This window comes from Monodelphis domestica, chromosome 5 (genome assembly GCF_027887165.1).
Source record: "Monodelphis domestica isolate mMonDom1 chromosome 5, mMonDom1.pri, whole genome shotgun sequence".
In the NCBI taxonomy this organism is placed as follows: Eukaryota; Metazoa; Chordata; class Mammalia; order Didelphimorphia; family Didelphidae; genus Monodelphis; species Monodelphis domestica.
In genome coordinates this window covers 286,654,889-286,674,190 of record NC_077231.1, presented here as the reverse complement: position 1 = coordinate 286,674,190, position 19,302 = coordinate 286,654,889, and the positions used below count along the sequence as shown (strand labels likewise).

At 40.3% G+C, this 19,302-nt stretch overlaps 1 protein-coding gene across 13 annotated transcripts in view; it reads left to right on the top strand.

Moving 5' to 3' along the window:
• NEK11 (NIMA related kinase 11) overlaps positions 1-19,302 on the top strand; it is a 388,343-nt gene that overhangs the window by 235,707 nt on the left and 133,334 nt on the right. For 11 of the 13 annotated variants that reach the window (XR_001625257.2, XM_056800246.1, XM_007505104.3 and 8 more), the window contains one exon: positions 13,870-13,966. The exons of the other annotated variants lie outside the window; for them this stretch is intronic. Coding sequence is in view for 10 of the 11 variants with exons in the window: in XM_056800246.1 (XP_056656224.1) it covers positions 13,870-13,966 (97 nt within the window). In the remaining variant the exon portion in view is untranslated. The remainder of the gene's footprint in view (positions 1-13,869; positions 13,967-19,302) is intronic. 13 annotated transcript variants of the gene reach the window in all.

Below are 19,302 nucleotides of genomic sequence, written 5' to 3'. Positions count from 1 at the left end.
TCCTAATTGATAAAACAACGTCCGCGGAAGGCTCTATTCTTGGATGCTTTAAATCCTCTGGGATTCAATCCAGACTTGGAAAACTGGTCAGATAATTTTCATATAAATGTCTAATACTCATTGGTTCCCATCCTTTCATCAATAGAAATTCACTCAATTATACTTTTTTTTTTAAACCCTTACCTTCCATCTTAGAATCAATACTGAGTATTGGTTCCAAGGCAGAAGAGTGGTAAGGGCTAGGCAATGGGGGTCAAGTGACTTGCCCAGGGTCACACAGCTGGGAAGTGTCTGAGACCAGATTTGAACCCAGGCCCTCTTGTCTCTAGGCTTGGCTCTCAATTCACTGAGCCACCCAGCTGCCCCTGACATGGAGAATATCTTAAGGGACCTGAGTAGAAGAGGAAATTCTCAGAGAGTGAAATACAGCAACTAGGGTAGCTTACTAGATAGACAGCCAGGCTAGAGAAGGGATGTTCTTGGTTCAAATTTGACCTCAGTCACTTCCCAGCTATGTGACCATAGACAAATCACTTAACCCCCATTGCCTAGCCCTTACCACTCTTCTGCCTTGGAACCAAGATTTCAAGATGGAAGGTAAGGGTTTTTTGTTTTTTTTTTTAAGAGAGTGAAATATATCAGATGGTGTTGTTTCTGAGATGGCAATGGGCTGATTCTATCAAGTCTCAGTATATTACAGAGATTCCTCGGTGAGATCCGTAGCCACTCAAACGACATCAAACAATCCATAGATGTGAAATCCAGAGGCTCAAAAAGGCTCGTTGTCCCTTCGGTGGTGTCATTTTGTCTGGTCGGCCCATTGGCTCAGTCCATAAGCACATATATCCAAGGCAGGCACCACAAGTAAGCAGTGTTCTGGACCTGCAACCAGAAGTTTGTTATACTAACATAATTTCTTGGCCTCAAACACTTTGTATGCTTATGGTTAACATATTGCTCTGTAATTTCATCTTTTTCCTCCCCTATGTAGACAGTGACTCTCTTCTAATGCACTGCTGGGGCATAGACGAACAGGCCTGCATATTTGTTTTTCTATAATTCCAAACTAAATGGTGCCTGAAGAACTTAAAAAGCCATTATGCCTGTGATTTCCACTACCCAATAATAAGAACACTTACCATTTCTACGTTCGAAAGCTTTGCAACCCTGAGCTAGTTCACATAATAATATTCCTGGAAGTTTAATTAGTGTTTTATTATAAGTACGTCTTTCCAGATGGGGAAGCTGGGAGCCCAAGTGCTTATCAATTACTTTTTTGGCATCTCTGAGTAAATCCATTTTGTGTTGGCCACACTGTTAGGGCAGGTGACTGTCTCACTTATCTTTGTCTTTCTCCTTGGTATAGCAAGTCAAATTGGACATTTTTTGAACCAGACCAATGATTTCATGGGGAATTTTCAATGAGGAAACTCTGAACTGATGCAGATGATCTTCTCTAGAGTTTCTAGTCTTACATAAAGAGATTAAGTGATTAATTAATTAATTAGAGCAATTGTGTCAAAAGTGGGATTTGCACCCGGGTTCCCCAGATTCTGAGCCACTCTCCAACCATCATTCCATGCTTAATGCACATTTATAAGTAAGCCAATGTTCTTTGACAGGCAGCAATTTTTTTGCAGACATCTGAGTCAATCAATCATGCATGAATTAATTATTAATTGGCAAATATCAAGAGAATAATGACCTCAAAGGCATGCAATAAAGAATGAAGGCAGATAGGAGATAGGAAGTCATGGGTCTGAGCGAGGCTGAGGCTCCAAATCCCAAATGCTTAATGATTGATGACACTTTCCTAGCAGCCTCATTGTTCCTCTTAACATCCTTAAGTGCTTTATAAGTGCTAACTATTAGCATTATCCTTATTTGTGGTTGTGACTGTGCTCTGTGGGAATGGGCATAGGAGAAGAATCAAGGGAGTCAGACCTGGAAAGAATCACAATGTGAACCAGAACCAGGAGGGGTCACAGTGAGAGCAGCCAGTTAGAGCTCACCCCATGGGTGGCTGTTGAATCGGGCTGGAATGAGAAAATGTCAAGGAGGAGAGAATTCCAAGGGTAGAGGGGAGGGAATCATTGAAGCTGGTGGCCATTGGGCTGGCTTAGGGTAGAGCACAGAAGAGGGTAGGAAAGGGAGGAACTAAAAGGACTGATGGTTACAATTTGGGTAAGAGCAGGTTTAAAAGAAGTTGGGGGTGACAGAAGTGGGGGGATGGAGAAGAAATGGCAAACCACTCAGTATCTGTGCTGAGAAAACGCCAAATGGGATCCTAAAAAGTGAGACACAACTGAAGAGCAACAAGATGTGGAAAGGAGAGATTAAGGCCATGGGGCGCCATTGAAATGGTTGACTATTTGCACCAGACTGGATAGGGAAGTCAGGATGCATTGAGCTAGGGTAATAGGATAGAAGAAAGAAGAAAGAAGAAGAGAAGGACTGAGAGTCATGAGGAGGATGAAGAGCAGTTTTAGAGGAGTTCAGTGTTTGAGAGAAAAGAGAATATTGTTGTCACAAAGTACAATGGAAATGAATGGCCATTGGGACAAGACTATGGAGGGAGGGAAATGAGACCTGAGCAGAGGTGATCAGCTAAAAGACAGTTGAAGAAGAAAGCAATTGAAGGTCATGATGAGGGTGAAGTGATATCCCAGAAAGATCCCAAATACACACACAGTATATGCACATGCATTTATATGTGTGTGTGTGTGGGGGCATGTAATATATGTCTGTCTCAGCATGAAATGTCAGCCCTTATTAAACTGCTACTAATTGAAGGGGAACTCAGCTTAGGAGAGAATGAAAACAAATAATAGCAGTTGTTAACAACGTGACCTTTAATCACTGTGTACCTTGCACTAGTAACACAGCTGTCTCTAAAGAGCTTAAAGCACTTTTCATATTATTGGGCTTTTCTAATCTAATCTTCCAAACATCCCCATGAGGTTAATGTCAAGTATTGTAATCATCATCAGTCCCATATTACAGGTGGGAAAGAAAACCCGTGATTTGAGTGTCTTATTTTTATGTAAATTACCTCTCCTACCTTCCCAGGCTTCTTAGACTCCTCTCCCCATGCACTTTGGCCTTTGGGAAGTGCCTCACCCACACAGTCTCCCTGGTTCAAGCATTTTCCTTGTCTGTCCTCCATGAGAAGAACTCTTCTCCCTCCTGATCTCTGCCTTCTGGCTTTCCTTCAAATCCCAGATAAAATTCCTCCTTCTACAGGAATCCTTTCTTTCCAGGATGATCTCCAGTTTACCCTAATTTATCTTATTTGAACTTCTATGGGCAGCTATAATATCTTCTCTAAATCTTTTCTTCTCCAAATTAAACATCCTTAGTTCTTCCTTTTTTTAAAGCATTATTATATTTTTATTATCATGCAAAACACACTTCCATATTGTTCATTGTTGTAAGAGCACATTCATACAAAACCGAAGCCCCCAAATAAAACCTTAAATACACTGATGTGAAAGACGACTCCAACAGTTCTTTCTCTGGAGGTGGAGAGCATTCCCCATCATAAGTCTTTCAGGATTATTCCAGATCATTGCCTGGCTGAGAGTAGCCAAGTTTTCACAGTTAATCATCATACAGTATTGCTGTTACTGTGTAAAATATTGTCCTGGTTCTGATTACTTTGCATCAGTTCATGCAGATCTTTCCAGCTTTTTTTCTGAAATCATCTTGCTTATCATTTCTTATAGCACAATAGTATTCCATCACCAATATGTACCACAATTTATTCAGCCATCCCCCATTGATGGAAAACCTCTCAATTTCCAAATCTTTGCCACCATGAATTGAGCTGCAATAAACATTTTTGTACAAGTTGGTCCTTTCCCCTTTTTTATTACCTCTTTGGAATATAGACCCAGTAGTGGTATTTATCAGATCAAAGGATATGCACAGTTTTATAGCACTTTGGGCATACTTCCAAATTGTCCTCCAGAGTGGTTAGATCAATTCACAACTCCATCAATAATGCATTAGTATCCCAATTTTACTACATTCCCTCCAACATTTTTCACTTTCCTTTTCTGTCATATTAACCAATCTGTCAGGTATGAAGTGATTCCTCAGCATTGTTTTAATTTCCTTTCTTTAATCAAGTGTGATTTAGAGCATTTTTTCATATAATTATTGATGGCTTTGATTTCTTCATCTGAAAATTGCTTATTCGTGTCTTTTGACAGTTTGCCAATTGGGAAATGACTTGTATTCTTATAAATTTGACTTAGTTCTCTATAGATCTGAGAAATTGGACCTTTATCAGAGAAAGTTGTTATAAAATTTGTTCCCAGTTTTTTCCCTTCTAATCCTGGTCCTTTTAGTTTTGTTCATACAAAAAGCTTTTTAATTTAATAGAATAAAAATTATTCATTTTGTATTTTATAATGCTCTCTATCTCTTGTTTGGTCATATGTCCCCCCTTCTCCAAAGGTCTGCCAGGTAAACTATTCCATGTTCTCCTAATTTATGGTATCCCACTCTCTATATCTAAATCGTATACCCATTTTGATCTTATCTTGGCATAGGGTATGAGATACTGATCTAAACCTAGTTTCTGCCATAGTTTTCCAGGTCCACAGTAGTTTTTGTTAAATAGTGAGTTTTTATTCCAAAAGTTGGGATCTTTGGGTTTACCAAACACTGGGTTTCTGAAGTCATTCACCCCTGTATATCATTTATCTAATCTATCCCTATTTCTTAACCAGGACCAGACTGTTTTGATAGTTTTTAGTTCTTTCATGGCCTATTCTTTAGTCCATTTGCTGCCCTGGTTGCCATCTTCTGGCCTGTTTCCTTTATGACATGACTAGAGCATAGCATAGCATAGCAGAACTCCTTAGTCCATGGCTCTGCCTCTCCAGATGAAGTCTAGGAAAGCATAACCTCTTTTGACTGTCAGGTCATGCTGTTGACTTCTGCAGACTTTAGGGTACACAGAACTCCCAAACTTTTTCATAGGAGTTATTGTCTAGTTACCCTTCTCCAATTTTTGAATTTAATTTTTGAAACCCAAGTGTAGAACTTTGGTTTTATTCATATCAAATTTTATATCATTTAGTATAACTCAGCATTTCAGCCCATTAGATTTTCTTGAACTTCAATTCATGCCTCCATTGGCCATGCCTCCAAAGTTCACATTCCACCCAGGCCTTCCTTCATTCAAGTGACTGATAAAAATATGGACTAGCTCAATGCTAGAGACAGATCTAGGAGTGTCTTCCTTTAAGGGACCTCCCCACAAGCTGATTTTGATTCTGAGGAGTTTTCTTTAGATTTAGCCAATTCCAGATCTAGCTAATGTTACTATTATCCATTCTTCAGTTCTTTATCTTCATCATAAGCATAGCATGATAGACTTTGTCAGTTATTTTAATAGAATCTAAATATGCTACCCCAGCAGTATTTCCCTAAACTGCCACTTGAGTTATCTAGTTAAGGAAATGGAGTATAGTTTATTTGATGTGACCTGTTCTTGATAAAGCCACACTGGGGTCTAGTGATAACATTTTCCTTTTCTAATCCTTCCAAACCATCTCTTTAATAATTTGTTCTATAATTTTTACAAAGTTTAAAGTTAAACTCATTAGCCTTTAACTTGCGGAATCCATTCTCTTTTGGGAAAATCAGGGATACACAGACTTCTCTGTGGTCCTGTACCATCTCTCCCTTTCTCCATCATCTCTCAGAGATCAACAACTGGCTCAGTCATAGCCCTGGCTGGCTCTTTTAGTACCCCATGATGCATTTATTTGGGTCTGATGACTTGAACTCCTTGAGGCCATTTACTTGCTGCTTGATTGCCCTCTCACTTATCTTAGGTTTCCTACTAATGAGTTTTTCATTTTAAGCATTCCAATCCAAAGATCATTCTCATCAGAAAACAGGAACAAAATTAGAATTGGATAGTTCAGCTGATTATCGACCATTCTCTCCATCCTATTTGCTAGAGCTCTTGTTCTGAACATAGCCTTCATTTTTTTTCAGCCATGGTGCTTTAGCACTTTCTGGGCTTTAATGCTATTACAGAACTGTGTTATTCTTTTTGAGTTCATTCTCATTGACTTGGCCTTGCTCCCATTTTCTAGACATGTCTTCATAAAACCTTAATTTCACAGTGTCCTGGGCACCCACATTGGATTCTTCAGGTACCTCCCTCCTTTTCTGCCTCATCAGAATCATTTTTATTCATGCCATGGTATAGTGGAGAAGGAGTTACTGAAAGAGATTTGGCTTTAAATTCTGTCTGCTGCCTACTGGCTGTGTGACCCTGGTCACTTAACTGCAACCCTGAGTTGTAGATAAAACACTCACCTTTATCAACAGGAGTGACATCATCTTGTAGTTTTCTGTACTGGTAAAATCATAGATCTAGTTTCTATTCCCCATCCTTCAAAATTCCATTTTTTAGAGTTCCAATTCCTCTTGGGCAAAATTGCCCCTTTGAAATATTGGGCCATGAGAGCCTATAAATCTCTTCTGATGACACTTTGAAATCCTCTGCCTCCCAAATCTATGATGCCATGCATGGCTTTTTTCTCCTTTGCCATTATGAATCCTATAATGGAATGGTCACTACTCCAAAGTCATTTCTGTTTTAGCAGCTACTCCCTGTTTGTTGACTGGAATTGGATCCAGAAGAGATTTCCTTGTTGCTTCTTGTACTGCAAATTATAACTAAAGCAAAACACAGATTTATCAATTATTCTGCTTTTGGCCAAGCCAGATGGCTAAGGTCTCTCAGCATTTACAATGTCATTTTCCTCTATGACTTGGTTCCCTAAGTCACCTCCCCTGTTCCTTCTCTCTCTCTCTCTCTCTCTCTCTCTCTCTCTCTCTCTCTCTCTCTCTCTCTCTCTCTCTCTCTCTCTCTCTCTCTCTCTCTCTCTCTTTCTCTCTCTCTCTCTCTCTCTTTCTCTCTCTCTCTCTCTCTCTCTCTCTCTCTCTCTCTTTGTTTTTCTCTCTCTCCCTCTCTTCTCTGTCTCTATATCTCTCTGTCTCTGTCTGTCTGTCTCCCTCTCCATCTCCCTCTCTCTCTCTCCCTCCCTCTCTCTCTCTCTCTCTCCCTCTCTCTCTCTCTCTCTCTCTCTCTCTCTCTCTCTCTCTCTCTCTCTCTCTCTCTCTCTTTCTCTCTCTCTCTCTCTCTCTCTCTCTCTCTCTCTCTCTCTCTCTCTCTTTGTTTTTCTCTCTCTCCCTCTCTTCTCTGTCTCTATCTCTCTCTGTCTCTGTCTGTCTGTCTCCCTCTCCATCTCCCTCTCTCTCTCTCCCTCCTCTCTCTCTCTCTCTCTCTCTCCTCTCTCTCTCTCTCTCTCTCTCTCTCTCTCTCTCTCTCTCTCTCTCTCTCTCTCTCTCTCTCTCTCTCTCTCTCTCTCTCTCTCTCTCTCTCTTTCTCTCTCTCCCCGTCTCTCCCCTTCTTTCTGTCTCTCTCTCTTCCTCTGTCTTTTTCTTTCTCTTTTCTTCTCCTTCCCTCCCCCCTCAGTGGTCTATAACATTCCTCCATAATGACATCATTTTTGCTTTTTACCTCAGTTGATCTTCACCCAAATTGTATTTCATCATATTTTCTCCCTCTGGTTCCAATATCTCTCCACATTATCTTTAGAAATGAATTTTTAATACTATTGATAATTTTTGTATTTATATAACTTTTACATCTAGTGCATTCATTTCCCTCTCCACACCAGAGGGTTAAATTTTTGTAATATTAAGCAAGAAATCATTTTATTGAATATATACAGAGGATTTCATTTTTTCTCCTTCCCTCCTATATAAAGTATTTATTCCATATACAGTCTATAATTTGTCTCTTCCCTGCTTCCTATACCCTTTAAAAGAATCTATTCTATTTTTATACATCCAAAATTTTTAAGCCCTTACCTTCTGTCTTAGAATTCATACTGATTATTGGATCCAAGGCAAAAGAGGGCATGGCATTTGGGATAAAGTAACTGCTCCAGGGTCATAGAGCTAAGAAGTGTCTGGGACTAGATTTAAATCCAGGACTTCCTGTTTCTGGGCCTGGCTTTCTCCACTGAGCCACCAACTGCTCCTATTCTATTTTTTTTAATCCATTCTAGTTTCTTTTTAATAAAGAGTACCTTTTCAGTGCTGAAATACAATCATGGGTCCCATCCACTTAGGGACACATATGAGATCAAATTGTCCACCATGTTTATGACCCCTAGTGGGTGCTGTTGTACAAAGACATTTGACCCCCTGGTTTTATTGCTGGCTTTCTTCTTGGATGTTTCTTCCATCAAGTTGAGTGGGAAACCTTTGAGATATTTTGCAGTATGCATCATTTAAAGAAACTTCTGAATTGATGAGAGCCATATGATTAAGTTTATGCCAAGCATGGTCTTGCTATTGGGGATATGATGATCATGAATGAAATAGTCCTTGACTTCAAAGAGCTTACACACTTTCAAAACCTCAGCTGGCAAAAACTCAAGTTGGCATAAGGCTGACTCTGGGTTTTTGAGGACTATGCCAGTAGAGGCAGTAAGCTCTGGAAAACTGGAAGGACTTTGGGTCTTTGGATTGTGTATCTACCTTCTGAGGACCAGCCCACAAAACGTTGACTCAGAATGTCAATCAGATCAACTCATGAAAAATAGTTGACTGAGCTGTGGAAGGGCCCTTTTGTGCACTGATGGGTGGATGAACGCTACCATTTGAAATATTAATATGGATATTAAGATAAAAATTCAGAAGTCATTAATACAAATATAAGGAAAATACCTAAAGTTGTCTGAACTTTATTTAGTAAGTAAAAAATAAATAGAAAAGATTGAAAATTTCTGAATAGTTTGAGCTGGACAAAAGTGGAACAAGTTGACTTAATTCCATTTTTTGTGCTAAGCTCTAGGGATTCATAGACAAGCAAAAAATACTCAGTCGTACTTTCAAGGTACTCACAATATAATGGCAGTGGAGTGGGATAGCACTATGCAAATTATGATGTACAAACAAGATATATATATGCATATATATGTGTATACACATATGTAATATGTATATATATATAATATGTATATATATATATAAATACACTGGAGATAATATTAGAGGGAAGGCACTAATATTAATGAGATTTGGGAAAGACTTCCTGTAGAAGCTAGGTCTTTTGCTGAGAACTGAAGGAAGCCAAGATTCCGTGGTGAAGGAGCAGAAAGTTCAAAGTATGGAAAATAGCCATTAAAAGTGTCTGGAGTCAGGAGTTGGAATGTGTAGAATGAGCAACAGCAAAGGGGCTGGTGTTATTTGATCCCAGAGTATGTGGGGAGGTATGAAGTGGAAGGAGACTAGAGGGAAAGGGAGGGGCCAGCTATGAAGGGCTCAAAAACCAAAAAAGAGGATTTTGTATTAATGCTGGTGGTAACTGAGAGCCCCTGAAGTTGTCTGAATGGGGTGAGGGGAAGGCTCTGCTCAGATGTATACCTTAGGGAGAGAAGTTGATAATAATGGAAAACAGGACTGCAGTGGGGAGAGAATGGCAGGAGGCAGAGCCATCAGCAGCTATGGCAGCAATCCAGGTGTGAGATGATGAAGACCTACACCCATGTGGGGGCAGGGGCAGAGGCAAGAAGGGGACAAATGAGAAATGTCTCAGGGGTAGCGAGGTTCCCACCCCAGGAGGTCTTCCAAAGAGGGGCAGGGGCTGCAGAGGAGAAAACCATTCAGGGGATCCAAGCATCTTCCTGCTATGAGAAGAGAAAACAAAAGTCTGATATATGAAAAGAAAGAGAAAGAAGGGGAATGGGGAGGACCAAGAGAAATGAATGAAGAAAAGAACAGAGTGAAAGATAAGGGAGAATAACAGAAAGGTGAGAATATCCATGGAAAATAAGGAATTGAAATGAAGGCTTGAGTAGGAATTCATGCAAGAAATGCAGTGAATAAAATAAGAAAAAGAAATAGAGCTTATCCAGGCTTAAATTAATTCACAGGACCAGGCATCTGCCTCCATTCTCATCTCTATTTTCTTCTTGCGAAAGGTCTGGTAAATCCTAATAAAACCACCCTGATTCCCTTTGCTTCTACCAATGGCACTTACAAGCTGGGGTCTGTGGTAACTGTTTTTTTTTTTTTAATGACCAAATGTAGACTCCCTGGGCATTGTTAACTCTTTGGGGACTGGCAGGGACCCAGGATCATGTCTACGTGGGTGTTCCTTGTCTTCACTCTAGCAGATTGAGACCCCTTACACTTGCCCACCCACCCACCTACCTTGTAGCTAGGGTAGCAATTAATGAATCTTCTTGAGTTTATGATGGTATGTCTGAATGCCTGAGATATGGCCTCTATTCAAAAGAATTTTCAGTCTTGTAGGACCTGCCAGGGCTTATTTTCTTCTGCATAGCCTTCATGCTACAGTCCAGTGGCTTGCCCTGTGTCACATAGTAGTGTCCAAGGGTAGGATTTGAACTCAGTCCTGCCTGACTTTGAGGCTTGTGCTTTATCTACGATAACACACTGCCGATCATCAGAAGAGGACTTTAAAGATTATTTTTACAAAGTAAATATGGTAAAGTGCATTTCAACTCGTTTCTCACTGAAGCTTATAGGGAATCTATGGCTTAAAAATGATTCTTTTCATGCTAAAGAAACTATACCATTAGTTCATATAGACTTTAAAAAGGAGAGAATTGATCTCCAAAGTGGAATTTTAAGTGTGAGTCAGTTTATGTTTCTCTAAATGGAGTCCTTCCCTTGTTTACACGGTACCATTATGTAGAGGAACCATTCTTAGGCTGAGAAAGGCTGGATCACTGTAATTTAATATTAGCTGCTATTCATTTCCCACTTTCCCAAGGATCTAAAAAGCTACAACAAAATCCTGATTCTCAGTCTTCTATTCCCTTCTGATTGTATTATGTAGACCAGGATCTCTTTTGTGTTGAGGTTGGGAGGGAGGGAAAAAGGGGAGACAAGGGTCCTTTTTTTCCACTCTCAGAGATGCTGGCAATTACCCAGCATTTATGCAAATAAAGGTCAAAGTCATTTCTCTGTGAAGGTGGTAAGCATTTCAGTCTGGTCACTGCTTTCAGGAAGGCTGCTAAAAATGCCAGGAAAGGTACCTAAGGACTGGACTGACATCACAACAATTTCTTTCTTGAAGTTTTTTCATCCAGCCTGGTCATATTCCCTGCATCCTTCCCCATTTCTCCACAGCACTCTGGTCTAGTGAAAAGAGTTTGTATTTGGAGTCAGAAGCCTCCATTTTCCTCATCTGCTAAGTGTGATAGAATATTTGCATGTTCAATATGTTGGTGAAATTGTAATGATTTGGAAAATGTTACTTGTTTTGTTATGGAAAACTATGTTCATGTACTTCCCTTATCTAAACCATTTTCCTATAACCCACTCTTAGCTTAGTATTTAGATAGATAGAACAGCTAAGATGAGTTTAGGATTTGTTATTTTTTTTGGGGGGGGAGAGTATATTTCAGATAGCAAAGAGTTAAGATAGAATTGTTATTAATGAGGTAGGTATCATGGAAAAGAAAATGCAAGTTGCATTTTTTTGCTAACAAAAGGGGGGGATTGTGATAGAGACATGAAGAGAGAGAGGTTTTGCAGGACTTGTGGACCAAGATGCAAGAACCAGGGTTCCAATGGAATGTTCCTAGGAGTGACAGTTGGGGGCTTTTGCTGGCCACACTGAGAGGAGAAACTTGGCTTTTGGACTTTGTCTCTGACTGAAAGTCATACTCTCTCTTTCCCGGGAGGTTTGAACCTGGCTGAAAGACCTTTGTGAGGCTGACTTGGTTTTGGGGGTTTCTCTGTTTTGAAGTTGAGACTGAGAAGAGAAACTTGGCTTTGGGGACAGGGTCTCTGCCTCTCTGGCTCTGAGCAGTGGAAGCCGACCAGGGGAGAGGCTTTTGAGTTGATGATCTATTTGAGTGTTGAGCTGGCCAGGAGAAACTTAGAGACTTTGAATTTTGTTTCTTTCTGGGGTTTAAGCTGAGAGACCTGGCTGATTTGTGAAGAAGAAGAAAGAAGATTTTGAACTGCTGTTGTCCTCCATCTCCCTAACTATCTCATAGTCACAGTTTGTGACTGGAATACTTTCTCAAACCTTCCTAAAATTATCCTTGTAGTTTAGGGAAATCCTCATCCCTCTTACCTCAGTTTCCCATCCTGTTAACCCAATAAACCCCCTGACTTGAAAAGGAAAGAAAGGAGTATTTTTATAGTTTACTCAAGTGGGGAGAGAAGGAGCCAAAGGCTTCAAGAAGAACTGGGTGGAGAGGGTTGGTAAAGGGAGGAAGTGAAGGGGGGAGGAGGTTAGGAAATAGATTGATCCATCAGCAATCAGTAAGGATCAATAGGCAAACCCCAGAGTATCCTCCAGTATCTATCTAGAGCAGTGTTCCCTGTGTACCAGCATCCCTGTGTGGCAGCATCCCTCAGCATTTTTCTGTTCTACCTCCATTACTAATAAGCAGCCTCAGGTTCCCTCAGCAGTTCTCTCTAGTCACAGTCAGCCAGAGAACAGTTTATCCTCTCTATTTCAAGCAGTAGTAGTTTTCAGTCAGTTTACATTTTCTATTTCATAAGGCAGGGGGTGATAGTAACATTTATATATGTTTGAGTTTCTATATTTATATATAAGCTTTAAGGATCATAGGATCATTTAGATTTAGAATGGACCTTAGAAGTTATTTAGAAAAACTCTCATTTTATAGAAAATGGAGATCTAAAATGTTAAAATTGCCTCAACTTACCCAATCCTATCTTCCTTTAACCCTACCACATTGCAGATCATACAATTTTTTGATGACTGAATTAGCAAGTATAGAATATGTGCTGGGCACTGGAGATATATAGATACAAGTCCTAGGGACTGGGACTGGAGAGCAACAGATTTTCATGCCCTTTTAGTAGGAAGACTAGGACTGATTTGATTTGATGATTGTTCTGAGAGAGACCTCTATAGGTAATTGGTATAGGTAAGTTCATTCAATTAAGGATTAGAAGAAACTATTAAACCCACTGATTTCTAGAAAGGTGAAGTAACTTGCTCCAGAGGTAACGAAAGTGGCAGCGTTGGAATTCTCACTCATGACTTCTAATAATAAATAATAAAGGCATGACTTCATCCCTCTGAGAGAAGCTTCGTTGACCTTATTGAAGCAGCCATGGATCCAGCTTGTGTAAAGGAAAGGGAAAATGCCATATGTAGGTCTTCATAGCAAGAAGCATCCGTGCCTTGTCCTGGCTTCTTAGGGTACTTAAGTTAGGGGGAGATTATTTAGTAAGTCAGACCATTGGTCCTTTGCAGACACCACTGTTTCCATAACAAGTCTCCAACCCTCTGCAGCCCATTTGGATCTCATGCTGACATGTGCCACACAATGCTTCTGAACTCCCTGAGCTATCAGCATTCCTTTCCTTTGCAAAAACAACAATACCCCAAACCCCAATAAATGAGACAAAGTGGAAACTAATTTTACAGGGAAGAGAAACACAATCATTCATACAAACACAACAGGCAATATTACAATTCTCCTCTCCAAAAAAACATTTCTTTTCCTATATACTTTTCATGCCCTCTTTATTCTTATTGTAACCATTTACCCTTTTGCGTAATGTGGTTTTCTCTGAGCAATCCTTTGAAAGGACCAGTTGGTCCTGGAGTTCCTCGTGCATATTAAAACTGTAAATCTTGCTGTCCTCTGGAAGAAATCTTCTCCATGCATTTAATAATCAAGTTCATCTTTAATTAATGTAGTATTACCTTGTCACAAAGGTGAATCATCTTATGTTTTCTGATTGCCCTTGAATATTGCCTTGAGGTTAAAGTGAATGAAGCTGGGTCTATGCATTGATTTCTAGGTTCAAGGACTGTCACCAGTTTGGCTCCAGTCTTGACGCAGGGACCAAGCCCTTTTAACAACACTGTGTCTGAAACCAAGATGAAACTCATGAGAGAGTAAGTAGTGTGCCGACCCGTTGAGAAGTTTGGGAGGTAGCCCAAGGTATAACAATATTTTAGGGTGTTATTATTCTGAGAAACACATTTCTAAAAGAGGGCATTTCTCCAAAGACAAACTAATGAAAGGTTCAGTTTGGTTTGGTAAAAAATATCCCATCATGAAGACCTAAAGTTGCCATGTCAGAATCTCTTTATGGGGGTCACCAGAGGATAGATAAACCCATTGCCTGTCCCTAGTCATTCCTGCTTGACGATGAGTCTTTGGTGACTGTACTCCCACAGATTTCATGCCAGTTTTTTTTTTCTTTCTATTGTGGTACTGGATAAATGGGTACATATGAGCTAGTCTTAAGGTCCAAGAATCTAATTTTGGTGTTAATATGAGTATGTTCTTGCATTTTGTGCAATCTTGTCCTCTTGAGAACTGGTCTCCAGAGTTGGGGCTGGCATCAATAACCTGACCCTAAGAGGGTATGTGATCAACCAATTGAAGGGTAGAAAGTCAGTTTCACATCATTCTCCAGGAAATAGCCTGCTATGGGACTTGTCTCAAACACAACTCCACCTACCCCTTTCTCCCACCATTTCCCCAATCTGCACTTTTCCTCAGCAATCAGGCCCCCAATCTTCCATCCTATGAACCAGGTGGAGGCCCACAAGGGCAATTATAAGATAAATATTACTCAGCCTGCTACAGGCAGCAGCTGTGTGGCTTCCCAGGTGCCATTGGGGAGATTTCCCCCTCCTCCCCAAGCTCATCTTGTGACTGTAGCATGTCACCATTGGTGTGAATTCTGCAATTATTAATGAAGAAGAGCCTCATCTGCTTTTGGGGGGCTGGGATAGAAAGACTCTTAAGAGATGAGTAGACTTGGATAGGTCATATGCTACATCTCAGATCTCAATTCTGTCACTCCCCCCACAACTTCCACTTTTCCCAAGTATCTTTATTTCTGTTGAGGGCACCACTTTGTGATGGGGAGGCCATCTTCCAGTCATTCACATTCACAACATTGTTCTCAATCCTTGATCCCTCCTCCTCACGCCATAATTTCTATCAGTTTCCAAGAGTTGTTTCTATCTCTACACCATCTCTCACATCTCTCTTCCTTCTCTCTCTACTCATAGAGCCACCTCTCTAGTTCAGGCCCACATCCCTTCTTCCTTGGATGACTACAGTAGTCCCATAGTTAATCTCTGCCTCAAGGCTCTCCCTTCTCCATATCTATCAAAGTGATTTTCCTCAAGCTCAAGCGTGTTTCTTGGTATTTTCTTGATAGCCACAGAGACATTAGAGCTGGAATTCATTTAAATGTGGCAAAAAAAAAAATAATACCTTTATGGGTGTCAATAGATGGCAAAGATAATTCTTTACCAGAGTTTTGGTAAAAGAATCCATACTTGGGTTTTCAGTGGTTAACTCATGGTCAGCGAGTGTTGAAGACCTGCACCTTCTTTGCATCTGGGTGGTGCAGAATATAGAGATCTGAGGCTGAAGTCAGGAACACCTGAGTTCAAATTCTGCCTCATATAGTCATTATCTATGTTTCCCTGAACCTCTCTCAGCTTCAGCTTCCTTGTCTTTAAAATGGAGATAACACAGGGAGGTTGTGGGACTCAACTGAAATAATGTATGTAAAGTACCACGTAACTCCATAAATGCTAGCTAGTGTCATTATTGCCATTTTTATTATTACCTTTCTGTATTCACAATTGGGCTACATAGCCAGAAACTTCATTGCCTTTATAGCTGATATCTTTAGTTTTCAGATCATTGTTTCTGGTTTATAATTATATTACCCCCAAAGAATCCAATTACATCTCTTAACATGAAAAGCATCTAGAGAATTTCTCTCAGAGTTGGGGAAGAGGCTGGAAATTGCTCATCTCACCTTTGGCCCTGATTGTGTTCATTCAGACCTTGATTAGCTGCTCTACAAGAAATGAATCAAAATGCTTGATTAATCCCATTTTCTCAAGGAGGTAACAATAACACTGTTCCCATTTCCATGGGCAGAAACATGCTCACTCTCCCCCTTACATTTCTCCTGCTTTCTTCCACAAGAGCACAGATGATAAAGGCAGAATGAATGCACTTTAGGATTCATAATCTGTAGTAGAAACAGGATCAAAGCTAAACTTTGGTATTTGAAAACAACAACAATGATTAGAGCTCTAGTTTAGGAATCCCTAGTCACCAGAGTGGAATATATTCATAGATCTCCAAATGGGCCACCTAGCACTCTCTACACATGTCCTTGTCTCTTCATTTCCCAGAGATCCTGATTCCCAATGGGGAGAAATCCAGGCCTTTTTCTTTCCTTCAGGCCTTTATGATTATCAGCACACTTCCTCCTCACCCTGTTCCAGATGAATGATCCTAACCCTTCAGGGAAATAAAAAAGATATTTCTCATAAAAAGAAGGACTCTTGTTGCAGATCAGCCTGCTTCAACAAAGTTAAATCCTTGATCTCGGGACCTGTGCTAGCATTGTATGTAGGAGAATAGGGAGTAGCTGAAGCTTGTGAACAGGAATCCCCCTACTGTGGAAATATTATGAAGCTGGAGAATTTACGGAGGAAGGAGGGTGGATACTATCCCTGGCTGGATGTAAGACTGGCTATATAGCCTTGTGGCCTTTGGATGTGTCTGGCTTGGCAGAATAAGACAGAGGAACACAGCGATGGCTCTTTAGATAGAATCTTTTCTCTCACAAGCATTTGATGTACTAATCTGCTGAAGAAGCATCTGGAGAGAAATTGAGGAATGTCTAGAAATCTTGGGTGATGTGACTATTCTCGGTAGCCACCCTGGCATGCAGGGGATTAATTCATCAGGAAGGCAGGTCTGGGATGACATGGTGATTTAAATGCAGCCGAGAGGTGATTTATCTGATTTCTTTGGATGGAGTAAAAAGAGCTGACTTGGTAAGAGACTAAATGTGAATGATGATTCAGGAGGCACATTCCTAGGTAGTTTCTGGTAAATCCTGAGGGGAATAGAATAGAATGAGAGGAATATCATAAGATAACAGGCTTTGCCTCTAGTTTTTCTGTATCTGAAGAGGATATTAAAAGAAAGTACATGAGAAAAGAGGAAGATGATTCAGAGGAGGGGTTCAAATCTGATCAGTGTTGATCATGCTAAATGGAAGGTGATCAGAGGTGTAGCCAGCAAAATTTGACATTGAGAGTAAACCTCCAAAGTACATGAGGAGAGACCTGGAGATGTTGGATTTGATAGGCAAAGACCCTAGGACCTTGTGAGAGGTTACCCTCAGCCTGGGGTTGAAGCAGAGCAGGACTGAGCCAGGTTTCAGAACTTTCTTGGGGTACGGTATACCATGGGAAGTAGGGGAAAGAAAGAGCCCTTCTTAGGGCATGGGTGTCTGTGTGTGTCTTCTCAGTTCTAAGCTGTTATTTCTAGCTGCCAAAGGAGTAGGCTTCTTTCTGAATTTCAGTGCTCTAAGGCAAAGCCCTCTCATCCTTTCATCAGCATCAGTTGATGCTTTGTGACTGGCGCAGGGACACTTCCACACTGTCTCTTATATTTGCCCTACCTGGTAGACAAACAAGCCATATTGCCCTGCCTCTCAGTGGTGACATGAGCCCCTACTCTATATGTGTTGCCTTCCAGACAAATATGTTTTAAACTATACAGAAGAGAAAACCCCATTTAGGAGTCTTGAACAGACATAGAATTTGAGAATCAAGTTAATAAATTTGTATTCTGTGCAAAGCATCTATTTTCTTTTAGCTCTAAGCATCAGAGGTCACTTGAAAGGATGAGATTGAGTTAGTGACGAGGTTGCCAAGGGAATTCTCTCTTGATTGGGGAAAGTTAGTAATGAGGAAACACGCATAGAGATAGCACGTCTCCACAATTCCCCCCTTTCCCTCCTCTGCCAATGGTGAGGAAATTAGGATATAGAGATGGGGACAAAGACTTCAGAAGACCAACTATAGCTTTTGCTTAGAGGAATTACTAATACCTTTTCCCTGATAATAAACAGAGAGCTAGTTGTTGAGTTTTTTTAATGTCAAAATAACTAGGATGGAACAAAGCTAAAATAATAACTCAAAATTAAATAAAACTCCCCTCGCTTTCCAGGAGGTGATGCAAATATTATCATTCTCATTTAACAGAAGAGGAAACTAAATCTCAGAAACTGTATTTTATTCAAGATCACACAGCTGATTTCCTCAGTTTAAAGGAGGGATACAGCCTAAAGTAAGATGAAAAGAAATACAGATAAGTATAAATTGAACACCTTCTTCTAATAAGCTTCCATTAAGCTGTCAACTGACAGGTGAAGTTTAACAGAAGAAAGTAATGTACCATAGTACCAATGTAGTATTGCCTAGGATCCACGACTCCATACTGAAAGGGATTTTGGAATCATCTGTTCTAACCATCTCATGTTACCCCTGAAGAAACTAAATGCCAAAGAAATTAAGTATCACATAAGTCATAAGTAGTAGAGTCAGAATTTGAACTAAGCACAGGCAACACTCTTCCCAATGGACCATATTGAATTCTAGTCAAGCTCAACTTTTCATGTGCATGTCCTCTCCCTCCCTTTAGATTTCTTTCTTTTCCACCCTTTCTCTCCCTTCTTCCTTCTCCCTCTCTGTCCCTTCTGATTCTCCTTCCTTCTCTCTCCCATATTTGCTTCATTATAGAAAAGTTTGTGAGAGGCAGTGTGGCATGTAGGAAACAACATTGGAGTTAGAAGATTTGAACCCTGGCCATGTCCTTAAGAAACTTGTTACATCACTGGAGAAATTAAATTGTCAATCTATGAAAAGATAACTTCTCTATGGGCAACAAGGTGGCACAGTGGATAGAGTGCCAGGTTTGGAGATAGAAGGACCTAGATTAAAAACTGGCCTCATACTAATTGTATGACCTTGGGCAAGTCACTTAGCCTCATTTGCCTAGCTTCTGTCTTAGAGTTGTTACTAGGACAGAAGGTAAGGATTTTTTTTTTAAAGAAAAGATAACCACCCTGGGCAGTATAGATAAGTATAATGAGCAATAAGGTAATAAACTAGAGGAGAAAAAGAACTTACTTTGCTCTAATGAGATTACATTCACCTTCTAATAGAATGCAATTTTCATCCATATGGTTTATGAAGTGATAGGAGAGCCAGGTGGGGCAGTGAATAGAATGCTGGACCTAGAGAGTCAAGAACTCCTAAATTCAAACCCTGCCTCACCCCTTTTCCTAGCTGTGTGACCCTGGGCAAGTTTCTTAACCACCATCTGCCTCAGTTTTTTCATCTACAAAATGGAATCAATAGCAACACTCAGCCCACCCCATAAAAGGTGT